General features: G+C 59.7%; 1 protein-coding gene across 1 annotated transcript; it reads left to right on the top strand.

Moving 5' to 3' along the window:
• Positions 1-432: 432 nt before the first annotated feature.
• On the top strand, positions 433-6,593 carry CBX6 (chromobox 6). Its single transcript, XM_042993294.1, has 5 exons — positions 433-572; positions 757-800; positions 950-1,015; positions 1,166-1,232; positions 5,572-6,593. Exons 1-5 carry the CDS (start codon positions 504-506, stop codon positions 6,571-6,573), a joined length of 1,248 nt encoding a protein of 415 aa, XP_042849228.1. The 5' UTR covers positions 433-503; the 3' UTR covers positions 6,574-6,593.
• Positions 6,594-18,016: the final 11,423 nt, after the last annotated feature.

The following is an 18,016-nucleotide window of genomic DNA, read 5'->3' as shown; positions in this document are numbered from 1 at the left end:
TGCAAACTTCTGCCGGGAAGATGCGCAGCAGCTGCACAGACTCTCACGTCCTTCCCCTGCAGGGGCCTAGCGAGCCTTTCCTGGGGGAGGTGTTGTTAAAGGGAGGGAGATGGTGTCAGCTCTCCGGGGCCGGGAAGACGGAGAGGGGAGTGAGTGGGTGTTTGTCGGGCTGCACTGCGCCCGACCAGGCTTCGCACAAGCCAAGCATCCACCGGGTTCCGGGCCCAGACTCCCGCCGCCAGGCGAGGCCCCTTTAAGAGTCAGCGCGCGCCCCAGCCCCGCGAGCGCACACTTTCCCTAGCAACCGCCCCGGGGGAGGGGGAGGTCCTGGCAACGGCGCGCCGGCCCCGAGCGGTCACGTGACGGCCCGCAGCTGGAACACGAGCGCGCGCCCCGCCGCGCGCCCGCCCGCCGGGGCCTGTGCGCTGCGGCGCGTGCGCGAGCGGTGCAGCACCGGCCGCGGGAGCAGGGAGTATTATGGGCTGTGGGTGCCGCTGAGCAAGATGGAGCTGTCTGCAGTGGGCGAGCGGGTCTTCGCGGCCGAATCCATCATCAAACGGCGGATCCGAAAGGTGAGCCGCCTCCCGAGGTGGGACGCCTTGCCCGGCAGCCGGTGTCCGGGGGTCCGCGGCTCACCGGGGCGAAGCGGTCCCGCTAACCCGGGCCCTCTCGCCCACCCCCGCGCCGCCGCCTCCTCGCGTCCCCGCATCCTCCCCACCCCCACTCCCCCCTTTTTTTTTCTTCTCTGTTTTCCAGGGACGCATCGAGTACCTGGTGAAATGGAAGGGGTGGGCCATCAAGTAAGTGCCGGCGGGATACAGGGGCGAGGGGGAAAGGGAGGCAACGGGGCCTTTTTTTTTCCTGGTGGGGGGTGCGCACGTTTGCTGCCTCGCATGTGCCTCTGCCCATTAGGTTTTCATTTTTATTTTGTGCATGTGTGACTCGGCAGGTACAGCACTTGGGAACCCGAGGAGAACATCCTCGACTCGCGGCTCATTGCAGCCTTCGAGCAGAAGTGAGTTTGGGGAGCTGGCAGGGGCGGCGGGGCCAAGGCTCGGCTGGGGCGCCGCGCGGGGAAGCGGGGGAAACGGGAGAGCGGGGAGGGCAGCGCGGAGTGGGGCCCGGGAAGGGGTTCTTTTTAACCTTTGGCGTTTCTCGGCCGCAGGGAGAGGGAGCGTGAGCTGTATGGGCCCAAGAAGAGGGGACCCAAACCCAAAACTTTCCTCCTGAAGGTAACCTGGCCCAGCCCCAGCAGCCCCCTCTCGGGCCCCTAGCCCTGGCGCAGCACGGGGCCTGCGAGGGAGGGACAGATCCGCGGCTGCCCAGGCAGGCGGACCTTTCCAGAGGGGCCCCAGCTGGGCAGGGGGTGGTTGTGAGCCCCCGAAGAGCCCCTGGCAGCCGGCCCTGGCCAGCTCCAGCTTCAGCAAGAGGGGCCTGGGAGTGGGAAGTGAGGGGGGAGGATAATCCTCGCTGAGAAAACAAGAGTCTGGGCTGGCCAGCAGGGCTCCCGCATGGGGGGTGGATGAGGCAGGTGGGGGCTGTCCACCTGAGGGGGTGGCAGGGAGGTTACTTCTGCACACTAGATGAAGGGAACCTTCATCGCCCCCAGCCCTGCTAAGGCTCTGCCTGGAATTCAAACCCAGCGGGGGAGAGTAAATGTGGCTTCCTTCAGGGCTGGGAACAGAAGAGGCATTTGGGGGCCACCTGCCTCCCTGCCCCCAGCTTCTTTCACTGTCAGGATTGGTTCTGCATGTCTCCCCTCCTCACTGGGGACTGCAGCTTGAATTTGACCTTAGATCACTTCGCTTTGAGTTTCTCACGGGCTGAGCCACTGGCTTACCCCCACCGCTGGCCGTTTCTGGAGACTGTAATGAAGACGGGGTGGGGGGAGTGAAAACATAGCACATTAGCCTCAGCAGGGGAGGGAGACCTAGGAAGGAAGCCATCTTAGGGTTCAGTTGGGGGTGGGGGGTGGGATTTTATTTTTCTCAGAACAGAGTCGGAAAGGGAAGGTGAGATGACCCTAGGACGCAGGCGAGACTGCAGGCAGGCCTCCCTGGGAAACCACAGTTGACCCAGTAGTGCTGAAGTTGCCTGGGGGCCCCAGCCTACCCTGACAGCCTGTGACTTTGTGGCGATTGGCTGAGTAAGGGCAGGGAGCGCTCTGCAGAGAAGAGAGACTCTGCCGAATTGCAGAACCTCGGAATCTCCCATTTGCCCAAAAGGCCCCATGAGGGTGGGGTGGGGCTGAAGAAGCCCAGACCAAAAGGTCTGTGCACGTCGTGCAAGGGTTTGGACTTAAAGCAGACATGAAAGACTCCTTAGCTTCCACCTGTTTCCACGATTCCTGTTCCCAACCTGCACACGCTCCGGGATCCATGGAGGAGCACACTTAACCCTTGATGTTTCTTAGGAGGAGGGCTGGGGCGGAGCAGCGGGAGGGCGGGTGGGCTGTGTGACAGGCTGTGAGCGCAGCTGGAGCACCCTCTAGCGGTGAAGTGAGTAATGACCGTGAGCTTGGATTCACAAAATGCCTTTTTTTTTTTTTTTTTTTTTTCTTTGGTAGCCGTAGCTCCTGAGCTGGCTCTGGGCCTAACACAGTGCTGAGGCCCCTCATGGATTATCTCCTTTAATCCTCTCAACAACCCTGTGAAGGAGTACCATTCCCATTATGCACATGAGCAAAATCAAGGCCCAGAGAGGGGAGGAGGCTTACATGAGATGCCATCACCCGGCTTCCTGGCCTCCATTCCTGCTCCTTTCCTTCACCCCCCGTCCCTCAGAGAGCACACGTCAGGTTAAGGGGACACGGTGGACACACACAGGAAACCATGATGGTCGCAGAGTTGGTGGGGCAGGGGGTGGAGAGGCAGATGGCGGGACCTTGACCTGGACCTTTACGACAGTGACCATAGATATTTGCAAGGGGTGGTGGAGATCAGTTTGGTCCGGGCCCGGGGCTCTGTGAGTCCCTGACAGGCGGTGTATCTGGGAGACAAAGTATTCTCAGCACTTACTTTCTGCTCCGGAACTGTTCTGAAGGAAACAGGAGCCCGTGAGGTAGGTTGTCGTTGCCCCCATTTTACACATAGGAAAACTGAGGCCACGGCGGTTGTGTAACTTGCCCACGGTCACAGAGAGTCGGTGGTAGAGTCCAGGTCTTGAACCTTCTGTGCTGTCTGTAGTACCTCCCAACCCCTCAGAGCCGTGCCTGTCACCGGCCAGAGTGGAGTAAACACATTGGCCGTGGGTACCATTTTTCATTCACGGGCCAGACTCAGGTCCCACCTTCAGTGAATGCTCAACCACCTGGGGGAGGGGAGAGGAGGGGGAAAGGTTAAACCGGTCCCCTTCCAAACAAAAGATACATATATATGTTGAGAAGTTACAAAGTAAGAAACGTTTCTCATAAAAAGTTTGGAAACCATACGTTAGTATTGCCGCTCCGCAGGGACCCTCGCCACTGGATTTGGGCAGAGCCATGATGACAGAGGTCTGGGAGCTCAGGCAGCATGCGAATGGCATAAATGCTGACCCCCCCCTACCCCCACACCCAGGGCGGGGACAGAAAGAGTGGAGATTCCCCCCCCCCCCCCCCCCCCCCCCCCCGCGAGCTCCCTTGGGGATGAACTTGCAAAAGACCCTGCTTGCCAGGCCGAGGAAAAAGGCTAGCTTTCTCCTGCCTTTGTCTGAGGAGGGATAGGAGGAGACCAGTCCCTGGTTCCACTGGCTGGTGCACGGGAGGAGCTGGCCACCCTGGTCCCGGGCAGACTAGGCCGTGTGTGCTGCCACCTAGTGCCCGGAGGGACTGTTAGCCAAGCAGCCCTCAGGAGACCCCCAGCGTGGCCAGGAGGGCCATGTGGCGTTGAAGCGTGTTTCCACCACCTTCTAAAGACGATCCTCGCTAATGCAGTGAAGTCCACAAACCCTGCTTCTGGGCGGTTGTGGTCAAATACGATGTAGTTTTGCCTGAGGGGCACACAGGCTACCTCGCAGGGACTGGCTAAGTGTCTAGCGCTGTGGGGTGGGATGTAGAGAGACCCCAAACTACAGGTCTTACTCTTGCGGAGCTCACGGGCTGACCGTGGGAATGTGTCCTCCCTCTCGGCCCACCCGGGTTGAAGGAGACACAGCCTAGCGAGTCTCCCCCATCAGGAGCCAAGGTGTCTGTAGGTGACAGTTCTGTCATCGCTTCCACTCTCTCCAGCCATTGCTTTCAGTCCCTTGCCTGCTACATCCTCCCACTGCTGGGCTCTCTGCTCCCACTGTTTGTCTTAGTGGCATCCGTGTGGCAGGCCATGGGGCCTCTGCAGCAGCCTGGGGCATGTCAGGTTCAGAAGGGACCCCGGCTCCCTCCTGCTTAGGCTTCATTCTCCAAGACGGGCCCGTGCACCTGATCTCTGCTCCTCTAGGCCCCGTACGTCCTTTCTTACATTGAGTCAGTCACCCAGTGTCACAACTGCCTGTGACCTGTCCTCTCCATGGAGGGCAGCCCCTAGGGGAGAGGCTGCGGTTATAGTTCCAACTCCAAGCAGCTGGCTTGTGACTGGTGTTTTGTCAGTGAAGGAAGGATTGGCCATGGAGGACGGTCTTGATGGCCTCGTGAGTCCCTTGCCCTGAACTTGACTCTGGGGGCCCTGCCACACCCCACATCTTCAGTGAGGTGAGCTCCTACAGAGCCCTGGGGCCTTACACGCCTCACACCTGGGAATGCAGCTGAGCCCGGGAGCCAGGGACATTTTTCGCTGGCCCCACAGACTCACTCAGCCATCCACCCCTCAGGCCACCTTGGCACGGATTCGGAGCTGTTCCCACCTCTTGGTTCATCCCCACCAAACCCATGTCTCGCTGGGGGGGGTTCCAACCGAGGCTTTGGCTGCCAGCTTTGGAATTCACTGGCACTGATTTGCTCGGACCCAGGCCCTGAGCCAGATCCTGGGCAGACATGAGTCAGACCCGGGAAGGGAAGGGAAGGGCAGCTTACAGGAGGGCATATGCGAGCCTACAGGAGGGGCTGAGAGCTAAGGATCTGTCCCAGGGGTGATGATCCGCTGGGGAGGCAAATCCAAACTGGAAGTGCAGCCCGTTCAGAGACGGCATTTGGGACCCTGCGAGTAGGTCAGTGGCGTTGGGGTGTGGAGTGAAGCAGGGAGGGGCCTCCCCCTTCTTTCTGTCCCCAAGTATCGGTCTGCGGAGGGGTGCCAGGCTAGGCTGGGATCCTTCACCGAGCAGAGTTGGTCCGGGGCTTCTGAGCAAAGGGTGTGCTTTCCATGCCGTGTCCTGATCGAGGACACTCCTCTGTGTCAGCAAGGGCATGTCCCAGGGCCCCACTGCCAAGCCGTGTCGGGCCCCGACGGGGGTGCGACCTGCTTTCAGGCCTCGTGCACTTTGCTTCACCTGTCCGAATGGGCTTCCTTTCATCTCTAAGCCGGGTCGGGAGCACAGCTGATTCTCTGAAGGGCTCGCAGGGTAGCGTAACGGGACTGTACTCGTGGGTGGCTGGCGCAGGAGCACCCGGAGGAGGTCAGCAGGAAGCCGAGCCCCCGCTCAGCCCTTCCCTCTGCCCCACAGGCGCGAGCCCAGGCTGAGGCCCTCCGCATCAGTGACGTGCATTTCTCTGTCAAGCCGAGTGCCAGCGCCTCCTCGCCCAAGCTGCACTCCAGCGCGGCCGTGCACCGGCTCAAGAAGGACATCCGCCGCTGCCACCGCATGTCCCGCCGCCCGCTGCCCCGCCCGGACCCCCAGGGAGGCAGCCCTGGCCTGCGCCCACCCATCTCCCCTTTCTCTGAGACGGTGCGCATCATCAATCGCAAGGTGAAGCCTCGGGAGCCCAAGCGAAACCGCATCATCCTGAACCTGAAGGTGATCGACAAGGGCACGGGTGGAGCGGGCGCCGGGCAGGGGGCAGGAGCCCTCGCTCGCCCCAAAGTCCCCTCCAGGAACCGCGTCATTGGCAAGAGCAAGAAGTTCAGCGAGAGCATCCTGCGCACCCAGATCCGCCACATGAAGTTCGGCACCTTCGCGCTGTACAATAAGCCCCCGCCAGGCCCTCCGCCTCCCCCGCCAGCGGGCAAGGCCGACCCTGCCGCCTCCCCGGGCCCCGGGCTGCTGCTGGCGGCCCCCGCTGCCCCCTATGACGCCCGCAGCTCCAGCTCCTCTGGCTGCCCCTCACCGGCACCGCAGTCCTCCTCCGACCCCGATGACGCGCCCCCCAAGCTGCTCCCTGAGACCATGAGCCCATCTGCTCCCGACTGGCGTGAGCCTGAGGTGCTCGACCTGTCCATCCCTCCCGAGGTGGCGGCCACCAGCAAGAGGGTGCCTCCCGACGTCACGGCTGCCACGGGCCAGGCGCCTCCCGTGGCCCCTGAGCCTGCCGGCGCCTCCTCTGAGCCCGAAGCTGGGGACTGGCGCCCCGAGATGTCCCCCTGCTCCAACGTGGTCGTCACCGATGTCACCAGCAACCTTCTGACGGTCACTATCAAGGAATTCTGCAACCCTGAGGATTTCGAGAAGGTGGCTACTGGGGTAGCAGGTGCCACTGGGGGTGGTGGCGGCAGCGGGGTGAGCAAGTGAAGGGGCTCCACCGAGGTGGGGGGGGGGGCTGGGGGGGCCCTCCTGCCCAGAGCCCTGCTCTTGCCCCCACCCCTGCCCTCAGACACCTCTGCCCGTGCTTTGCTTGTTTCAGATGGCTCGGTGTTGACCCCGGGAGGGGGCTGGGCGGTTGGAACCCCCCAAAGCCTGGGGGAGCGGCCGTCCCGGAACGGATTTGGGCCGGGGTGGGGCCAGGGCACTCAGAAGTCCTCCTCCTTGTCTCTTGGCACCCTCCCAGCCCATGCATGGTGGGGCCCGCTGGGGGGCTCCTGGGGAGCCCCGGAACCCAGAGTTGGCTGCCTCCTCCACATCCCGCTCTCTCTCCCCCGGCTTGCTTCCAGCTCGCGCACACAGCATCTGATTTCTCGGTGCTAACCCGGCAGCTGCGGGGCCCCTTAGGAGACCCCTTCCCCATATGGGCACTGCCTCTTTCCTTCCCCCAGATGCCTGGGCAGGAGGGGCAGGGATGGCAAAGCCCAGACAGAGGTCGAGGTGAGGCCAGCTTCGGCCCCTCCCTCCATATCAACGAATGCAGCAGGAGCTGGACCGGAGGCCTGGGTCTTCCTGCCCGCTTTTGGCCAAGACCCAAGCAGGTCCCCTTAGGCTCCACCCCACCCAGTCTCTTTCCTAATCCCTATCTCAGAGGTGGGAGGGACTGGCAGGGACCTCCCCCTGCCACAGCCTCCTAGCATCTAAAGGCCCCTTCAGTTCTCCACCAAAGGTGCTACAAGAACCTGCTGTAGAAACTTCCGGCTGGCGCACTCATCTGCCGCCCCTTGGCGTGTCTGTGCGCCTACGCATATGTGCGCTGGGCCCGGGCTTTCAGGCGGCCCCCTTGAGGGTTCCACGGAATCGGGTCGTCGAAGGCCTGGACCTTTCCTTGCCCAGACCTGGCCCGGGCCCGAGGAGTTTGCTGTGGGGCCACAGGCTGATCCCCCCAGCCCCCCAGTGCTGGTGTGTGTGCCCCCAAGCCCTCCTCCTCGGGGTGGTGGGCGCAACCAGCCGGGCCTCTGCCGCAGACACGGCATGGTGGGGACTGAGGTGGAAGGGGGAGACCCCCGCCCGGGCCATCCCCTTCTTCCCCGCCCCCCCCCCGTCCTGGGGTGGGGGGGGAGGGGCGGAGGAGGGGGAGAGGAAGCCTGGAAACCATTCTGGGGGTGGGGGTGGGGGGCCTCCGGCTTCGCCCGCCCCCTCCCTCTCTCTTGCGTCCGACTGCTGAGGCTTCCTCCCAGCACAGCCTGCTCGAAGCTGCGGGTGGCTCCGGGCCATGCCAATGGCAGAGACCCACCCCAGCTTTAGGCCGGGCACTGGGAGGGCAGGCAGGCCAAAGGGGGCGACCAAAGAGGGGGCCTGTGTTCTTTGGGAGGGGGAGGGTGGGCGAGACCAGGGCTCCCGTGCCCTGCCGGAGGCCACCCTGCCGGCCGGCCCCGGCTGTCAGTCTGGCCTGAATGGCCTGTCCCTGCGCGTCGCCCAGGGGAGCTTCGTGGTGTGTGCGGCCAGGGGTGTGTCAGCCCAGAAGCGCGATGGCAAAAGGTGGTCGAAGGAGGCAGAAAGGGAATCCTGTTAGGTAGCAAATGCCTTTGCCCGAAGTACAGGAGGACTCGTTCTTCCGAATCTCCCTGCGGGGGGCTGTGGCGTGGCCCCCGTCCCTCCCCACCCCAGGATGTAGAACAAGGGCCCTCACAGGGTTTGGGGGGCTGGCACTCCTAGACCCCTCCCCACCCTGCCCTTTGTGTCGGCTCTCTGGCCGTCCAAGTGCCAATTGGCTTCCCCCCTCCCCAAAGAAGGGCTGGTATCTCTCCTCTGTCCTTGGAGGGGATTTCCCTCCCCCCCACCCGACCCCTCACCCCAGGTGAACGACCACCTGGGTGCCAGTTACAGGTGTTTCCAGAGACCATAGAAATGTGTTTTCCTGAGAGTCCGTGTCATTCGTGACTTTTTTTTGTAAAGAAGTTGTGTTTTCAGAGGTGATTTTATGACAGGAAAGTGAAAGAGTTAGTTTTGCAAAAAAACAAAAAACAAAAAAAGAGGAAAAAAAAAAAAGAAATAGAAAAAAATATCGTGGGATTCCTATGGGGCTGGGGCGGGAGTGGGGGGGAGAGAAAGAGATATTTAAAGAAAAACTAGTGAAGCAATGATTGCACAGGCGAGGTGGCAATGTTAGGAACCGGGGACGGAAACCCAGACCCGGCTGCCGGTCCCTGGGGTCCCTGCTCTCTCTCCTCGGCCCGAGGTGGGGAGGCCTCCCTCCTGTCCTGGGCCCACACTCCACACCTACCCTCCTTCAAAGGGAAGGAAGACAGCTGTCCCCATGGGAACTAGCCAGAACTGCAGGGGCCCGGGGCATGGAGCCCACATTTGGGGAGGGTGGGGGTCAGCGGGAGCCCCACTGTTGTGTCATCGGTGACTTTCTCCAGGAAGGCTGGTGAGTGGATACAGTTGGGTTCCTTGCTCTCTTCCATTTGGTTGCCAGCGTGTCCCGTCCTCTGGTCCCTCCCTCCCCATCACCCCAAAGACCGTGACGCCCCTGAGTTTGCCTGGCCGGGTGGGGGTTGCAGGCTTCAGGAAGAAGGAGCTGTAGACTCCAGGAGAATCTTAGGCGGTGATCCAGAGGGACTGGGGGTGACCATGGGGAGAAGGGAATGCCTGCCCCTGCCCCTCCACCGCGTGGCCCCACCCCACCTCCGCACACGCACACGCTGCTTCGAGGTGGGCACCTCCCCTGGGGGGGGTCTAGGTGGGCACAGGGTCCAGAGCAAGCGGAGCCCTCCTACCTCTCCGAGGGTGGCTCTGAGTGGGAAACCCATAACCCCCCCCCCACACACACACACTCTTGCACGAATCAGCCTTCTCCGGGCCCTCCCTCTCCCCTTGCTGCTTTTCCGTTTACCTAACTACCAAGCAGAAGTTGCATTCTGGTTCGCTTTATTTTTATATGTGAAATATCCCTCAAAGCCCGATCTCTTCCCATGTTCAGTAGCGGTTGGGGCATCGGTCATTCTCCCCTTAAGGCCACCTCCTCCTCCCCGCCCACGTGTCATAGGAAACAGGTGAGGTCCCGTGTCTCTGGTTTGAGATGGGAAATTGGGACACCTCCGTCTCCATTTCCCTCTCCGACCCTGAGCGTGCCCTTCTGTGAAATGGGTGTATTGGGTGGCAAGGCCTCTTCGTAAAGCACCGCCGGTGTCCAGGCAGCCGCTGAGGATCCGGTGGCGGTCGAGGTTGCTGGCGCTGGGGCCTCTAGCTTCCCACAGCCCCCTTTCACTCTTGCCCCCCGAAGGGGCCCGGGGCAAAATGAGCTGCATCCTTCCACTGCTCTGGAAAGAAGGGCTGATGAAGGCCCGACGTCAGTGTGAGGTGGGCAGAGAGCGCCCCATTTAAGAGACCTGGAAAGTAGGGCCCCACGAGGCAAAGCTGCTTCGCGGGGTGAAGCGCCCAGCTGCCCTGGTGTTTTGGGAAGAGCCCCTTCCAAAGGTGGGGGCCTGGGTGCCGAAGCTGCTAGAGAGCCGGCCGGCTCCCCGCTGCCGGGCGGTCTGGGTAAGAGGTCCGCCCCAAGGAGGAAGCAGTTAGGTCAGAGCGATTGGGTCATCACCAGCCTCTTCAGCCTCCACGGGGACCCGAGTGGACATACCACCTTTTCTCACCTTTCTGGGTTTTGTTGGTTTTTTGGGTTGGGGTGGGTTTGGGGGGCTTTGTTTTGTTGTTGTTGTTGTTGTTGTTGTTGGTTTGGGGGGGGGGGTTGGTTCTTTTTTTTTTTTTTTTTTTTTTTTTTGCACTTGGCCCACGCCAGACAGTGGAGCCCCACGTGGTCAGTTCCACTTTCCGGCTCCCATGCACTAGCCCAAGGCAGCCTCTTGGGGGCTTGTATGGTTTAAGGAATCACTTTGAAAAAGACAAGGAAAGTGTTTAAAAGGTTTCTGTTTTTTTTCTGTCTGCATCTCCTCTCAGATTCAGAAAGGAGGTTGGGGCTAAAACCAGGAGCCTGTCTCCCTCGCCTGCCTCCCGTCTGGCTGACAGTCACCAACATGCCGAACTAGGGTGACGGGCCGAGCGGGGACAGAGGACCCCAGCTCCCAGGCCTGCGGGGTCTCCCTGCCCCACCTTGAAGGAGTCGGTACCCCACTCCGAGCGGCGAGTGAGCGCCAACTGTATGCAGAGCTTCAGTTGGGTAAAGGGAGGCTGATGGTGTCACGGGGGGACCCCTTGCGAGAGGTCAAGGTAGAAAGAACGGGTTCTGGGGCCTTTCCCTGGCTGTTGGGTGGAGTGCAGATGGGCACTTTTTGTTTCTTTTAATTTAAAAACACAAAGGCCTAAAGAAACGTATCGTATGATTTTTTTTTTTTTTTTTTTTTTTTTTTTTTTTTTAGTTTTTGAAAAGCTCATTGAATGAACTGTGCACGAATGAATTCTATATATATAAAAATATACATATATAGCTCTATATCTGGGGAGGGGCGCGGTCTCTTTTCTCTCTCATTTTAAAAATGAAGTGTTGTTGCCTTTGTCTGTGGTTCAACCATCCAGCTCCCAGCTGGCTAAACTTTGCCTCCAGTGGTGAAAGAGAGGGAACCAGAAATGGAGCCCCCACCCCCACGCGGGGGTGGGGCCCCCAGTCCACCTGCCCCCTCCCCGAGGTTGCGGGTGGAGAAGCCGGCTCGTTTTGGGTGTGGGTTTCCGTTCTGTTCTGGATTCGGTTGTTTCTGGGCCGGGGGGAGGGGGGTCTGTGCCGATTACTCTCGTCTTGTACGTTTCGTTCTGCTGCTTTTCAATGTTGTATCAATGCCAGGAAGGGGGAGTGAAAAGCCTCTTTTGCCCCCCAAATAAATTGTCACATTCCGAAGCAAAGGTCCGGCCCCTACAGCGGGCGTGTGTCTGTCTCGTTTCTAACAGGCTGTGACTGTGGCCTTTAAAAGCATCAGGCCTGGGGGCGCCTGGGTGGCTCAGTCGGTTGAGCATCTGACTTCTGCTCAGGTCACACGATCTCGCGGTTTGGGAGTTCGAGCCCGAGTCAGGCCCTGTGCTCAGAGCCTGGAGCCTGCCTTGGATTCTGTGTCTGTCTGCCTCCCTCCCTCCCTCTTTCTTTCTCTGTCCCTTCTCCTCCTGTGTGCTCTCTCACTCTCTCTCAGAAATAATAAATGAATAAACTTTAAAAAAATAAATAAAAGCATCAGGCCAGGGGTGCCTGGGCCACTCGGTCGGTTAAGTATCCGACTCTTGATCTCAGGGACACGAGGTCAAGCCCCGTATTGGGCTCCGTACTGGGCGTGAAGCCTACTTTTAAAAAAATCTCAAAAAAGTCCCACCAAAACATCAGGGCCTCTCCTGCTGCAGGGGAGGGGAGGGGCTGCTGCCCCTCCAGCTGTGGCCCGTTTGGGAGCTCGCCACCTCCCACCCTCCTTCCACCCCACCACCTGCCAGTGAACTGAGCTGGAGGGGAGGACCCTACACAGGTAAGGCTGGTAAGGCTGAGGTGTTGCCACTTTCCGAACCTGAAGAAGGCCAGGCAGGTGGGCACGAGGGAGGGGGAGGTCCCTCCACTGCCCGCTCCCCACTTGGAATCACAGTGGCTGCAGCGGAGGGGTCTGTCGGGCTGTGTCCCTAACAAGTTTCTTGCCACAGAGCTTGGGAGAGGAGCAGCCACGAGGAGCCCTCTCCCCACAGCCTCACGGGTTCAAAAGCAGCGGCCCCAGGCAAACCCAAACCTTCTTCAAGGGCCTGTCGCTCTGCTCCTGAGCCACACCTGTGTCCATCCATTGCCCCCCGTTTGCGGGGCCTTGAGCAGGTGTCACCCCCAATCCTCCCCTCCTACAGCACCCCCACCCCCTTATGAAACCCCCAGTGTCTCGCCTCTCAGATGTCTCCCCACCCTGCACAGCCCCCACCAGTCCCGCCTGGTCTTTGGCAAAGCCTCTCTGGTCTGCCAGTCTCTGTTCCTACCCGCGCTCCCCCTACTTCTTCCACACGAGTGCCACTGGGGGCTGGCGACCCCTGCCTCAGGCCTCTTGGGAGCCCACTGTCCTCAGGATCATGTCCCGAGTCGTCCACCTGGCAGCCTGCCAAGGTGCTCTCCCCTCCCACCCTGGCGCCTCTCCAGGTGCCTCCCAGGCCCCCACCTGTGGGTTTGTCCCCCCAGGTCCCTAAGGGCGGGGCCGCGTCTCACAGCCCAGCGCCTGAGACGCAGTCGCTAGGCCCTCCATTGGTCGTTTCTCTAATTGTCACCAAGGGTCCACCTCCCACTGGGGTCAGTGAGGCTGGGGAGTGGCCGAGCAGCAGACCTGGGGCCCCAGTGCGACTCATCCAACTGGTCCCCGGCCGGCAGGGCAAATGGGAGTGTGTCCCTGGCAGGCACATGGGTGGGAAGGTGGGTGAGGGCTGGCCCTCCTCCGTGGCACCTCCTCCACGCCACCTGCTCATCTGGCCAGCGCACCTGCTACCCGCGGAGCACCAGTGAGTGCTTTACTGGCTCCCTTCACCCCTTCCCCTCCCCTCTCCTGGCTTCCCCTCCCCCTGCCCCCTCCCCCTCAAATGAGGAGCTGTGTCATTTGCCTGAAGTCATACTGCCCTCAGTAGGAGAGGGGGCTTTGCTCCAGACTCCCGCCTCCAAGCCCCACACTCTCTGGGACCGGTAAGAAGAGTGTGCCCTCGTGAGTCCCTGCTGTCTCTCGTCGCAAGCCGTGCCATTGCTTAGCTTCAGTGTCTTAGTTGCCGGTGAGTGAGTGTGACCACAACGGCTTCTCAAGGAGGACTGGAGGGTTCGTTCTGGGGGCCGGGGGGGGGGGGCACCACGCAAGTCCTCTCAGAGGGCAGGCTTTGCTGTTTGAAGTGCATCAGGGTCACTGTTGGTGTCACAGAGTTCATCTGCCCGGTGATGCCTGACCTAGCCCCCCCCCCGCCCTTACCTACTATTTGTGGGCCTCTCCAGGGGTACGGGTCAGCCACGAGGTGCCGGGATGGGGCGAGAACAAGCGTGCACAATTACTCTGTCATTTTTTCAAAACTGTAAGGGCAGCGGTTTTTCTGCCCCTGTCAAGCGCTGTCTGAAGTGAAGGGTGGAGGTGGGGGGGGGCGGTCAGCGTGGTTGCATCCAGACGGCAAGAACCCCTCAGGCCAGATCACAGGCCTGGGTGCCCGTGGCACCCTCTTTGTTCGGGCTGCTGGCTTCTGAGAGTTCACACTTCAAAGAGGGCTCTGGCTCCGAGAGCTCAAGGCCGCCTGGTCCACGCAGGGGGTCTGCAAAGGAAGCCAGGGCTGAGGCACCTCCCCCTCCCCCCTCCCCCAGACATCCACAGGCTCTGGGCATCTCCAGTCACAGGAGGGATGAAGCAGGAAGGAACCCTGGTGAGCGAGAATGAGGCGGGGACACAGCTGAGGCTGTGGGGATGGTTGGAAGCGGCCGGGAGTTGAGAGAGATTTGGAATATTGGATATTTTGTGACTGGCTTAGATACTTAGAGTTACTAGCTAAGGCAGAGCAAACATTCCTTTAAATGCCCAGCTGAGCTTCCAAAACACTGAAGAAATCCCCGGGGATCACAAACAAAGAAGAAGCCAAACTCAGAGTGCTAAGCAGATGCCAATCCTTAACCCTGCAGGGCGGGTCTGCGGATGACCCAGGGTCAGGTGTGGGGAGGCGTTGGCCTTTGCTGACCTTCGGTGACCAAGGAGCCTATTTTACATCTATACAGGGACGGGGAGACAAGGCCTTGAGCCCTGGCCAGAAGAAATTTCAAACCAAGACACCCAAATAAGGCATATCCTCAATGAAAAGGCAAATGGAGGAGAAAAATCACCCTTCCGCAAAACAAAAACAAAAAAAGTTGTCGGAGAAGTTGTTTCTGGCTCTGTTGGAAAAAATAAAACTGAAGTCTTCCCCCGAGAAATTGTAACTCCAGAACTTCCCTAACGCGCATTTGAGATTTGGATTTGTGTTACCCACACGCTCCCAGAACTCCCAAGCCTGGTAATTAGCACACAAAGCCAACCTGGCGTGGGTTATACCCACAGAGAGGTCGTGATAGCAGACGCAAGGCTGCCCCGGGGGGGACATTCCCACAGTAAAGGCCACATGGGAGGCTCCCGGATAAAACCCTTGTTAACAGGAGCTTGCCACCCAAAATTACAAGACCTACAGAGAAGCAACCCATGAAGACACACAGCAGAATGACAAACGGCCCGTACAGACTCCTACATCGAACACGTCATTTTCAAGCACACACCGAAGATTTCCAGACATGGCCGTGTACGTCGCGTGGTAACGAGAGAAAGCAACTCCCAATAAATTTCAAGAAATTGTCACCACAGCCCACGTTATCGTTAAATTACAAATCAATAGCCAAAAGAGAACTGAAAACCCAAGGCTCGTCTACTTGGGTAGTAACCCAGATCTCTCGTTCCCCTTCCCCTGGATCTTGCTCCCTGCCCAAACTTCTGAAATCTCTAGAAAAAAGAGACTCAGGATGAATGTGAAACTGTGAATAGAAGGCAGACACACACAGGAGGCGTGCGGCCAATCTGAGTCAGAGCTGGATGGGAACAGGTCCCCCCTGGTCCCTCTAGACGGAATATGACCTTCATTAGAGCAGAAGACCAAAGCGTTCTCTGTCTCTTCCAAAGGCTGAGCTCAGAGTGTGACAAAGACGGGAGCCTCTATTTAAGCGACAGCTGCTAGCAGTCAGCCTTTAGGAGCCAGAGGGAGCCATCTATGCAGAGCCGGGATGGGCTGGTGGAAATGGGACAAAGCAGGTGCCGCGACATAAAGACAGGCCCCCCCCTTCAGCCTTCTGCCCACCTTGCCTCCTGATGGGAAATCCCAGCATGAGCAACACGCTCTTTTGGGGTGGATTTCGAGGTCCCTAGGGGTTCTCTGTTAAGGCTCCTGTAGTCTGTGAGCAAGGCATTAGGACACGCTTTGGAAAAGGCAAATGTAGACTCTGTCCCCCACAGGGACTCATTAAAGTGACCATCATCTCGCTGGCTCCCTTGGCAACCCCCGCAGGGACACAGGGCCCAGGGTCTGCCGGAATGTCCCTGGCTGAGGCTTTCTGTTCTCATCAGCCCTGACCTGCTCGCCTACACTCATCCCTCCTCCGCCTGCCTGCCTTTCATGCCTCAGTCACCATCAGGAGACCCTCGTCCAGGTTCAGGTGGTCGGGTCACTTGCCCTCTCCAGCCCCCAGTGCTCCTTAGCAGCATCAGAAGCCAGGAGCCCCTCCCTCGCAGGGTTCCTGGCAGGGGTGGGGGTGGGGTGGGGAAGGGGGTGGTCTGAGGCGAAGCGCGTGAAAGCGTTTTGTTCCAGCACGGCCTGGGTGAGAAGAGACATTTTGCAGATGGATGTATCTGGACTTGACCATCCCTCCGACTTCCGGTCTGGGTGTGCCAGCTGTCTGCTCACCAGATCTCAATACCTCCTCCCACTTAACGGCCTCAGGATACTTGAGAGACAGTGGATGAGTCCCCGCTCCCGCCGCTTGTGTGACCTCAAGCCTCTCGGTCACTCTCTCCGGGCCTCCGCATCCCCTTCTGCAAAGCGGGAGAGCTGCTGCCTCTAATTCTCCCTCCACCTCAGAATTGCTCTCAGAAGGACAACTAACACGTACAGGGTGGACTTTACGAGGCTTAACTTATCAACTCCTCACAACCCGGACAGTGCGGTAACCACGATATAGAAACGGTGGCGGGGTGGGGGAGGGGGTGGGCAGGGGACTGTGGTCCAGAAAGGTGAAGTAACTCACAGATTCCTATATGGTAGAGAGGGGATTTGAACCCATGCGGCCATCCTTCCCACCGTGCCAACATCCTCCCGCACAGCACGGTGGGCGAGGGCACAGCCACTCGAGCCGGGCTGCCTGACTGGGTGCGCCTGCCGCGGCATATTGCTCAGCTCGACGGTGCCTCAGTTTCCCCAGCTGCAAAACAGGAGATGAAAGGAATACCCCCTTCCTCATGGGATTGCAGGGAACCCCGCTGAGGGCCCCAGGAGCCAGGCGCTGAGCTGGACACGCTCCCACGGTGCAGCCAAGGAAATTGGAGAGAGGGGCTGAGTCACCTGCCCAGGTGGCACCGTTAGTAAGTAGCGGACCAGGGATTAAAGCCCAAACGCCCTAACTTCAAAGCCCATGCTTTCAACCCCTCTGCCCCACCCCCATGTGACACCCTCAAACTCCGTTCAAAACAGGCCTCCAGACTGCAAATTGGCCCCCATGGGCTGCCTGACTCACCACCTTCCAGTGAGGGGGCCCGAACCCGGCACCTTGTCTGTGACTCATCCCTTTCTGGCCCGTTACCAGCATCTGTGACTGAAGGACCCCTGAATGCAGACACCCATCCCCCCCTTCCTCCTCAGCCCTGCTGCCTGCTCCCGTCCAGACCCCTAGAGCTGAGGACGATGGGGGCCATGTACCCCCATTCCAACGTGTAGACTTGTAAACGGGCTAGACCCAAAGTGCCCCTCATTTCTCATCCGTCCAAGGCTACGGGGCTAAGTAGCTGGAGGGGGGATGCGGTTGGAGAGGGGGCCGCTCTCTTTAGAAACAGTCGGCAGGGCGCCCCCCCCCCACCTCAAGGCAAGTGAGGGGGCTTCGGAAAACCCGAGGGCATGGCATGTGTCCACTGGAATTCTGAGGGTGAGGTGACCAAGGGGAGGGAGAGGCTGCCTAGGCTTCCTTGTTGCTATGAGACAAGGACCGAGCTGCTTTGGGAATGGCCTTCAGTCCCAGCATTTGGGGGCCAGGATGCGAGCGTGTCTCCCGGGGCCCCAGAGGGAACCATGCAGAATGTAGCTGGTTTGAGGTCATTTTGAATTAGGATCCTGTGCCAAGGGGACGGGTTGGGGGGAAGCAGGGAAGGGGCCTGAGATCCTATCAGAAAGACTCACGTTGGGTTGGACCCCCGGGAGACAGGTGCTGAAGGGGACTGTTAGCCCAGCCAGCCTGGGGACGCTTCGCCCAGGTAGCACCTGCAGGTGGGAGATCTCCAGCAATAGGGACGGGGGTTCTCTGAAGAACCCCCCTAATGAGAAGGAGTGCCTCCTTCCTTGTTATACGGGTCTTTGAGTTTAGGGCAGACTTGAGGGAAAGGAGAAGCTGAACGGAGCTTAAAGCTTTGCTACTAGACTAGACTCTTTTAGTATCTAAAAAAATAAGGTAAAACCTAAAAGTGACCGAAAGGTCAGGAGATATGCCTGAGATTTCATCCAAGAGCGGGAAAGGTTGGGTCAACAAAACAGGTTCACAAGGCGGCCACTGGGAAAGACTAACATGATTTCTGCCGGCAGCCTGCCAAGCGCAGCTCATTCTGTGTCTGTTCACCGCTTCAGCCTCCAAACCCCCCTTTCCTCCTTTCTGCCGCCCTACCCTTGAACCCTGTCCCAGCCCATCGGGCTCGGGTCTGCCAGAACAGCTTTTTCCCTGCACTGTGCTTCCTCCCAG

This window comes from Panthera tigris, chromosome B4 (genome assembly GCF_018350195.1).
Source record: "Panthera tigris isolate Pti1 chromosome B4, P.tigris_Pti1_mat1.1, whole genome shotgun sequence".
NCBI lineage: Eukaryota > Metazoa > Chordata > Mammalia > Carnivora > Felidae > Panthera > Panthera tigris.
This window is presented reverse-complemented; position numbering and strand designations above follow the sequence as displayed.

Coding starts and splice junctions, on each gene's coding strand:
- CBX6 (XM_042993294.1), top strand. CDS start 504: ATGGAGCTGTCTGCAGTGGGCGAGCGGGTCTTCGCGGCCGAATCCATC. Junction 801..949: donor TGGAAGGGGTGGGCCATCAA/GTAAGTGCCGGC, acceptor GTGACTCGGCAG/GTACAGCACTTGGGAACCCG. Junction 1,016..1,165: donor ATTGCAGCCTTCGAGCAGAA/GTGAGTTTGGGG, acceptor TCTCGGCCGCAG/GGAGAGGGAGCGTGAGCTGT.